Here is a 10,401-nt window from a genome sequence, read left to right on the forward strand (position 1 = left end):
AAATATAGTGAAAATGAGTATACTACCCAAAGCAATCTACAGATTCAATGCAATCCCTATCAAGCTACCAATGGTATTTTTCACAGAACTAGAACAAATAATTTCAAGATTTGTATGGAAATACAAAAAACCTCGAATAGCCAAAGCAATCTTGAGAAAGAAGAATGGAACTGGAGGAATCAACCTGCCTGACTTCAGGCTCTACTACAAAGCCACAGTCATTAAGACAGTATGGTACTGGCACAAAGACAGAAATATAGATCAATGGAACAAAATACAAAGCCCAGAGATAAATCGACACAAATATGGATACCTTATTTTCGACAAAGGAGGCAAGAATATACAATGGAGTAAAGACAATCTCTTTAACAAGTGGTGCTGGGAAAACTGGTCAACCACTTGTAAAAGAATGAAATTAGATCACTTTCTAACACCACACACAAAAATAATCTCAAAATAGATTAAAGATCTAAACATAAGACCAGAAACTATAAAACTCCTAGAGGAGAATATAGGCAAAACACTCTCCGACATAAATCACAGCAGGATCCTCTATGATCCACCTCCCAGAATACTGGAAATAAAAGCAAAAATAAACAAATAGGATCTAATTAAAATTAAAAGCTTCTGCACAACAAAGGAAACTATAAGTAAGGTGAAAAGACTGCCTTCTGAATGGGAGAAAACAATAGCAAATGAAGCAACTGACAAACAACTAATCTCAAAAATATACAAGCAACTTATGCAGCTCAACTCCAGAAAAATAAACGACCCAGTCAAAAAATGGGCCAAAGAACTAAATAGGCATTTCTCCAAAGAAGACATATGGATGGCTAACATGAAAAGATGCTCAACATCACTCATTATCAGAGAAATGCAAATCAAGACCACAATGAGGTACCATTTCACACCAGACAGAATGGCTGCGATCCAAAAGTCTACAAGCAATAAATGCTGGAGAGGATGTGGAGAAAAGGGAACCCTCTTACACTGTTGGTGGGAATGCAAACTAGTACAGCCACTATGAAAAACAGTGTGGAGATTCCTTAAAAAATTGCAAATAAAACTGCCTTATGACCTAGCAATCCCATTTCTGGGCATACACACCGAGGAAACCAGAATTGAAAGAGACACATGTACCCCAATGTTCATTGCGGCACTGTTTATAATAGCCAGGACATGGAAACAACCTAGATGTCCATCAGCAGATGAATGGATAAGAAAGCTGTGGTACATATACACAATGGAGTATTACTCAGCCATTAAAAAGAATACATTTGAATCAGTTCTAATGAGATGGATGAAACTGGAGCCAATTATACAGAGTGAAGTAAGCCAGAAAGAAAAACACCAATACAGTATACTGACACATATATACGGAATTTAGAAAGATGGTAATGATGACCCTGTATGTGAGACAGCAAAAGAGACACAGATGTATAGAACAGACTTTTGGACTCTGAGGGAGAGGGAAAGGGTGGGATGATTTGGGAGAATGGCATTGAAACTTGTATACTATCATGTAAGAAATGAAGCACCAGTCCATGTTCGATACAAGATACAGGATGCTTGGGGCTGGTGTACAGGGATGATCCAGAGAGATGATATGGGGTGTGAAGTGGGAGGGGCATTCAGGATTGGGAGCTTGTATACACCCGTAGCAGATTCATGTCAATGTATGGCAAAACCAATACAGTATTGTAAAGTAAAATAAAGTAAAAATAAAATTTAAAAAATATATATCAAATTGTATAGAAAAAAAGACTTACTATAGCTAAATAGTTAAGAAGTTATAATAAGGACAATTTTGATGGTGACCAAATTGCAGTGAAAAAATGTGCTTATTAATGCAGTATAAGAAGGAATTACAGTGGCTATTCAACTATCCATTCACCTCTTTCACATGAGGAAGTCCCTTGGGGTAAATAAAAGAAGACAGGGGAAACACACTAAATTCCTTAGTGAGTAGACTCCAGGTAAATCCAGTAATCCAGTAAAGGTGTTTTCCTGGGGAAAAAAAAAAAAAAAGACTTCATCTTTTAAATCTTCCTTCAGAATGTTGCTGACAAAGGATTGAAAGTGAAAAAAACTGTAGTCGCTCAGTCGTGTCCAACTCTTTGTGACCCCATGGACTCTAGCCCACCTGGCTCCTCTGTCCATGGGATTCTCCAGACAAGAATACTGGAGTGGGTTGCCATACCCTCCTCCAGAGAATCTTCCTGACCCAGGGATTGAACCTGGGTCTCCTGCATTGCAGGCAGATTCTTTACCATCTGAGCCACCTCTCTAAAAAGAACCTAGTACTTATCTAGGAGGCATGGTTTTCTAGAAAATATCATGCAAGTTATACAGCTCTTTGGAATTTTACAATTTAAATGCTTCTAGTTGTGTAAAGAAACTTGTGAAATTCAATTAGAAACCTAAATTCTGTGGTATGTGGTATGTGACTTCTGTGTCCAATATGCTCGCTAACCTCTCTGAGACCAACACCATCTCTTTCTCTGGCTGCTTCCTGAAGTTCTACTTATTGTCCACGGGCACCACCAAGGCCTGCTTGTCTGCCATGGGCTTTGACAGGTACCTTGCCATCTGCGGGCCCCTGCACTACCCCACGGCCATGAAGGTACAATGCTGTATCAGTATGGGAGCCTGCTGCTGCGTGTGTTGCTTCCTGCACTTTCTCTTGACTATTTCCCTAATCTCTCAGCTCCAGTTCTGTTGTCTCAATGAGACTGATCACTTCCTATGTGACCAGATCTCATAAAGTTGTCCTCATGCCAACTCCTGTCACTGAGGTCATCTGTGCTACCTGTAACTCAGTCATCATTTTTTCTACCTTACTCTTCATTACCAGCTCCTATACCCTGGTGATCAGAGCTCGGTTTAGAGTCCTCTCAGCAGATAGGTGGTTTAAGGCTTTCTCTACTTGTGCCTCCCATCTGACTGTGATGTCCCTATTCTATGACTCTATTGTGATTGTATATGTGAGTCCAAGAGCAGAGAATCCAAGAGAACCAGAAAAGTTTGAGTCTGTTCTATTCCACGTTAACTTTATTATTCAACCACTTGATCTATAGTATATCTCTAGAATAAAGAGATGAAGGCAGATTTAATAAAATTACTTAGGACTGTAAGATTTAATCAAAGACCTGGAAGAAATCATTGAAGAATTTGTGTTGACAGCTGAAATAATGTATGGAAAATAAGTAAAGTATTAATATTTAACTGTATTAATGAAGTAGAAAAATAACTTTTGGGATGAGGAAGAACTAATTCAATTAATAAAATGTTAATAAAGCTGTGTTTATTTGTTCTTTTATTAGAGAAAAATTTGCAAAATTGGTAAATTTTTTTTAAATTTTTACTAATAAAATTATTAAAATTTAGTAAAAATTAGCAAAAATTAGTAAAATTTTTCAGGCAAATAAAAACAATCATAAAAATAAACTACTAGTCAACTTGTTAGCATTCTGATTGAATGCTAGTTAATATTTTGCTACCAATATCACACACATACACATACATGTATCTTATGCTAAAATTTATTACAAATTTTTTTCAAGTGAGTCAATAATTATACATGCTAAATTTACAAAACAACATGGAAATGTTATTGTGTCTATTAAAATATGACAAGCTGTATTCACTTTCTAATGAAAATTGATTTATTATAATTACATTCATTCCCAGTTTCTCAATGAGACTTAGTGAAAATATTCTTTAGTATTTCAGTTCAGTTCAGTTGCTCAGTCGTGTCCGACTCTTTGCGTCCCCATGAATCACATCACGCCAGGCCTCCCTGTCCATCACCAACTCCCAGAGTTCACTCAAACTCACGTCCATTGAGTCGGTGATGCCCTCCAGCCATCTCATCCTCTGTCGTCCCCTTCTCCTCCTGCCCCCAATCACTCCCAGCATCAGAGTCTTTTCCAATGAGTCAACTCTTCATATGAGGTGCCAAAGTATTGGAGTTTCAGCTTTAGCATCAGTCCTTCCAATGAACACCCAGGACTGATCTTCTTTAGAATGGACTGGTTGGATCTCCTTGCAGTCCAAAGGACTCTCAAGAGTCTTCTCCAACACCACAGTTCAAAAGCATCAATTCTTCAGTGCTCAGCTTCTTCACAGTCCAACTCTCACATCCATACATGACCACTGGAAAAACCATAGCCTTGACTAGATGGACCTTTGTTGGCAAAGTAATGTCTCTACTTTTTAATATGCTATCTAGGTTTTTTCTTTTCTTCCAAGGAGTAAGTATCTTTTAATTTCATGGCTGCAATCAGAGACTCTAAAAAATACTCCATTAACATTATAACATACGGTGGAATCAAACACAGTATGAAATATAGGAGAAGTCTTGAATACAATACAAGAGGAAAAGCCAAAAATAGCATATAGTAGGAAATCCTTAATAAATATTGATTTTGTGACTGGTAGGATAAATTCATGACTATTCCTAAGGCCTTGAAATAGGATTCTGTCATTTTCTGGACATGCATTAGACAATATAAAAAATAAGATGTTAGCTAAAGAAAAAGTCCACATAGAAATATGATAGTTTCTACCAAGTATCTATTTGAAAACTACCCTACCTATCTGAAGGTCTTCCCTGATAGCTCAGTTGGTAAAGAATCCACCTGCAATGCAGGACACCCTGGTTTGATTCCTGAGTCACGAACATCCACTGGTGAAGGGAAAGGCTACCCATTCCAGTATTCTTGGGCTTCCATTGTGGCTCAGCTGATAAAGAATCTGCCCATAATGTGGGAAACCTGGGTTTGATCCCTGGGTTGGAAAGATCCCCTGGAGAAGGGAAAGGCTACACACTCCAGTGTTCTGGCCTAGAGAATTCCATGGACTGCATAGTCCATGCAGTTGCAAAGAGTTGGACATGACTGAGTGACTTTCACTCCTATCTGAAAATACAGGAATCATGAATACCTGGGGGAGAGAGTGTGTTTTATCTTAGAGTCTCTCATCATTGTGAAGAGAAGAAGTAGAGAATTGTAATTTATCTCTGAAATTCTCCAGATTGTTTTATCAGTATTAAACAGAAATTAAGATAACCAGACACAGAACACACTGGTACATTTATCCTCTGAATTGTTTTCCATAAATAATGCATATTAAGCAACAACACTGAAGAAGGATTTGTGAAAGTGTTGACTATAAATGCCTTCTGCTTTATAACCAGGCCATTTTACACCTTACTAGATAATTAGAATTGTCTTCATGCTGTCAGTTACATAGTACAGTGAGAAATGCATTCTTACTTAAGTATATCATACATTATCTATGCAAACAGATTTATTATCTCTATGATAAAGTGTTATGTACCTATTATTACTCTAAAATTGGCACCTGAGCAGTACTATCTTGAGAGAGAAAGATACAGTTTAATTACCACTTAAACATAAATTCCATTCTCAATGTTTCCAAGGCTGTATCTTAAGAGGTTAAATAAAAAGTAGGAAATAGAATTAGAAAAAAAAGGAATAAAAGCACATATTTGGAGGAAGAAAGTATAAAAATAAGTAAAATTCATTCAATGTATTTTTTAATCATCATTACTCTTTAATTCAAGTTAACCAGTCCTCCTCATTGGTAAAAATGATTTGCTTTAATATCACAGCTATTCAATTTGTAAATATCTAGCCACAGGCTACAGTGGTAATAACAGTTCTATAAATTTACTTTGTTTCTAGGAAAAAAAAAACATTTCTTATGACTGCAGAAACCGGGCCAGACTTCAGATAGTGACTCTTCAGTTTTGACATAGCTGCCTTCATTTCTTTATTGCTTAGAGTATAGATAACAGGGTTTAAAATGGGAGTAAAGATGGTGTAGAACACTGCAAGGACTTTGTCAACTGAATAACCACTGAAGGGCCACACATAGCTGAAGATGCATGGTCCAAAGAATAACAACACCACAGTGATATGAGCAGTCAATGTGGAGCGGGCCTTGGCCGTGCTAGAAGAGGAGTGGTTCCTAACTGTGATGAGTATCACAGTGTAAGAGACAACCAACAGGAGGAAGGAACTCAAAGAAAAAAGGCCACTGTCTGCAACTATTAGTAAACTGATAACATAAGTGTCTGTGCAGGCCAGTTTTGTCACTAAAGGGAGGTCACAGAAAAAACTATCCACTTGATTAGGCCCACAAAAAGGCAAGTTAACAGTAACTGCCAGCTGGCTAGTAGTATGGATGAAACCCACACACCATGGAATGAGGACCAGAGTAATACACACACGCCTGCTCATGATTGTCGTGTAGTGGAGAGGTTTACATATAGCAACGTAATGGTCATAAGCCATGGATACAAGGAGCACCATTTCACCACCAGCAAATAGATGAACAAAGAAAATCTGGGCCAGGCAGGCTTCAAAAGAAATACTCTTGCACTCAACCAGAAAGTCTGCAAGCATTTGGGGAGTAGCAAAGGAGGCAACACATATATCTATAAGAGACAGGTTTGCGAGCAGAAAGTACATATGGGTATGAAGGCAGGAATCTGAGGTTACAGTGAGGATGATGAGAAAGTTTCCCAGTAGTATTGCTAGGTACAGCAATGAAAATATGAGAAATAAGAAAGGTTGGAGCTCCTGGGAACTAGATAAACCCAGCAACACAAATTCAGTCACCAGAGAATGATTTGTCTCATTCATTGACTTTGCAAAGGACTTCTCTTCAGTCACTTGAATAGGAGAGAAATAGAAATCAGTTAATGAACTAATTATGGTTTAATTTTCCAGTTCAGTTAGAGAGTCTAGTTTCTACTCAAATGTACTTGTTAGACCTCACACATGTCTAAATACAGAGAGTTCTCTAGTAATCAAAAGGAGAACAGAGTCAGGATGGGATATTCAGCCAAAAGTTGTCTAGATGAAGAGGGTGGTGGTTGGGAGGTTGGTGGAGAGAATTTCAACCAATTGATTCATTAATTGCTTAAGTTTAGTAAGTTAAGTAAGGTAATTTGCTAATTAGAGTTACAAGTGAATGTTACAAATAAATATCTGAAAAGTTGTTTATATATCACAGAAATCCACTATTATTATCTACAGAGACCAAATGTCATTTTTTCTTCACTAAATAAAATAAGACCTCTTAAAAAGAGAAAAATGTGTGAACTGCTACCAGAAGGAAATATATTTTCACAAAATTAATGTACGAAGACATTAGACACAAAAGAGTAAATGGTCTATTACTCTATTTAAATGAAGTTTAAAGACAGACAAGCAAGTCTATAGTATTTGAAGCTAGGATAGCAGTTTTCCTTGATGGAAACATTGGAGGGGCTTTTGGATTGCTAGTAATGGTCTGCTTTTGATTCAACTGAGTGGCTTCTTAGGATGTCCAGAAAAAAGGGGACTTTCTCTTCCCCTTGTGGATTCTAAAAACCTCCTCCTGCTGTAACAGTTAAAATTATTTCTCATTGCTAGTAAGATAGTTTGGGGCATTGGCTTCTTCAAAAACTATCTTTCACAATTCAGCATTAGTGGAAGATGATTGTATATTTTATGTCATAAATCATTGAGATTTGCATAATAAATGAATATTTTCATCTTTTCAATTTTTTCTCTTATGATACGGGGCTATGGACATAAGAGGAAGAAAGTTTAGCTTTCTCATCTTTGCTCCAAAGGGGGAGGGGGGAACTGTGAAGGATAAAAATATAGATTATATCTATTTCCTTTTCTGTTACAGAGTAGCTCATTGACCCTCAGAAAAGCTCTTAAATCAATACCTCCATTTTAAGAATGTAGGATGAAGATTTTGGGCAAACAAAGTTCTAAGTTGTTTTTTTTTTTAATTGGAGGCTAATTACTTTACAATATTGTATTGGTTTGCAATATACATCCATTCTTATTTTTAGTAAACTTGTTTTATAATAATTTACCTGTCCATTTTCCCCAGAACACTGAGCTAGGTAGGATGGTGATAGAGCAGTTAGATTTAAAACTTTCCCTCCTGAAAATTCTTTACTAATATTATAATCCTTACTCTTTTTAAAGAAAGTGATGGACCTTCTTTTTCTATCAGTCTCCAGTACATTCTTTATTAAATGAAATAAGAATAGCTTTATCACTTAATAAAAAGACACTATTTTTATACCCAATAAAATACTATACTATAATGGAAATGTAAATTTATTGGGAAAATATTCTAGGTTAAGATCACAACTTGCAGCTGTATGACACTGAGCAAGTCATTTAACTGTTCAGGGCTGATTATTCTCAGAAATAAAACATTGAGAATAATGTTATCCTGAAAGAGACACTGAAAATGTTTGCTAAAAGAAAAAATTTATAAATGCTAAATTTTTAATCAAGGGTACACATATGTGAGCATTCTTAATAATGTGTTCTTTCATATCAAAGTATTTTCTTTCTGACAATAGTGCCTTTTCAAGGATGGTGTTATCTAACTTTTCAAAAGAACCAGTTTACTCTACTGGATGGGCTCACATAAATTCTTTTTTTTGTTTGTTTTTTAATACTTTAGAGTGAATTCAGGCAATCACAGGAGTTTTTGCTAGGTGGCTTGCAGATTCCTTCTTTTCCTAAATCTTATGAAATAAAGCCTCTCTCTGATACTTTTTGTTGCTGAAATAATATGCCTGATAGGTAAGATAAAGTAGGCATGAGTATAATTTACAGATGCCAATAACCTCTACCAGCTCAAAGTTAGAGTTAGAAAGACTATCAGAAACTTTCTTGACTGTCTACTTTTCCCATGCTCTTCTCCTTTCCTGGTCCCTCACTGTTGCATGGTCCTCAGAAAGACACAAATAAAATGCTGCCTCTTATCTAAGATAAAATGAAGAGTGTGCACACATCTTTATCTATGGTCATTAAGTCTTGGAAAGGATTTAGTTGTCAGGCACAAGCTACCAAGAAAAACTGGTATGGCCCTCAGATGATGAGCCATAAAACAGCTTTACTTCTGAAGAAGGTAGGAGGCACAGTGCCTGTACCTGGGATGAACTTGTCTCCAAGGATGTGGGACAGGGCTGGATGCTGTATCCTGATGGAAGCCCTTCGTAGCTGGGGAGCACTTGGAGCTCTCAGGAATCTGAGAGTGGTAAAAGGTAGTAAAAAGAAGCAAAGAAGTGACGAAAATAAATTTTCAAATGTTGTGCAGAATTTAGCCTAGTTGCTACATTGCTTTTCTTCATGATAGCAGTAAATATGTTGGCAATTACAGAAATTTGTAGAGACTTCTAGAAATCAAAATTAATAAAACTTCACTAAAGGTCACATAAAGAAGATTGAATCCTGACCTACATTCCAGCCACATATCATTGGGAAATGTGACCTTCCAACTTAGCCTCCAGAGATATGAATGGAATTAATCAAATAGTTAAAACATTGATATCCAGGAGGAACTTAAAACATTCCATATATAATTTTTTCATGTAAGCCTTCTTTTTCTGATCAGAAAAATTTTTAGTCAGAAATATTAATCAAATGCACTCCAACTTTTTTTTTTTTGGAAGCACAATCAATTATAGTTGTTGCCATGAAATTTAGATTCTGTACAGTTCCTAAATTTTCTGGAAATTTAATCATTTTCTCAAAATAATGCTTAGAAAAATTTTAGACTTCCTCCTTCTTTTCCTACTCTCCTTAATTTTAAAGTACATATTAATTTTTTCCTCCTCAGAGATATGTATGATCTTCATATAATTGAATCAGACATTTTATCCTGTAACAATATAATAGGTTTAACCATATTAGTGGAGCTTCTCCGATGACTCAAGCGATACAGAACCTGCCGGCCAATGTAGGAGACATGGGTTTGATCCCTATATTAGGAAGAGCCCCTGAAAAGGAAATGGTACCCGACTCCAGTATTCTTGCCTGGAAAATCCCATGGACAGAGGAGCCTGAAGGGCTACAGTCCATAGGGTTGCAAAGACTTGGACATGACTGAGCATACACGAATGAAAACATTTGTGATAATATTCTCAAACACAGGCATCATATTCTTTCCACAATTAAGTACATAGCAAGTGATTCTTCCTTTCATTAGTTATTTATATCTAATGACTATATCTGCTAAGTCACTTCAGTCGTGTCCGACTCTGTGCGACCCCATAGACGGCAGCCCACCAGGCTCCCTGTCCCTGGGATTCTCCAGGCAAGAATACTGGAGCGGGTTGCCATTTCCTCCGCCAGTGCATGAAAGTGAAAAGTGAAAGTGAAGCCTCTCAGTCGTGTCCAACTCTTAGCGACCCCATGGACTGCAGCCCACCAGGCTCCTCCGTCCATGGATTTTCCAGGCAAGAGTGCTGGAGTGGGGTGCCATAGTTATAAATATATTTTATATCTACTAATATTTTCTTGACTTGAATAAGCAAACCATTCTAAATTATAGGCTTTAAAATAGCCTGAA

General features: G+C 36.8%; 2 protein-coding genes across 2 annotated transcripts; one reads left to right on the forward strand and one right to left on the reverse strand.

Moving 5' to 3' along the window:
• The first annotated feature begins 2,434 nt into the window (after positions 1–2,434).
• Positions 2,435–3,077, forward strand: LOC120853673 (olfactory receptor 11H6-like). The gene is given in 2 exon segments (XM_040227626.1): positions 2,435–2,770; positions 2,772–3,077. Coding segments are annotated over 2 exon segments (642 nt in total).
• Positions 3,078–5,693: 2,616 nt separating this feature from the next.
• LOC120853302 (olfactory receptor 4K15-like) lies at positions 5,694–6,737 on the reverse strand. Its single transcript, XM_040227034.1, has one exon. It carries the CDS (start codon positions 6,669–6,671, stop codon positions 5,694–5,696), a length of 978 nt encoding a protein of 325 aa, XP_040082968.1. The 5' UTR covers positions 6,672–6,737.
• Positions 6,738–10,401: the final 3,664 nt, after the last annotated feature.

The sequence above is a fragment of the Oryx dammah genome, unplaced genomic scaffold (genome assembly GCF_014754425.2).
Source record: "Oryx dammah isolate SB20612 unplaced genomic scaffold, SCBI_Odam_1.1 HiC_scaffold_26, whole genome shotgun sequence".
Lineage (NCBI taxonomy): Eukaryota > Metazoa > Chordata > Mammalia > Artiodactyla > Bovidae > Oryx > Oryx dammah.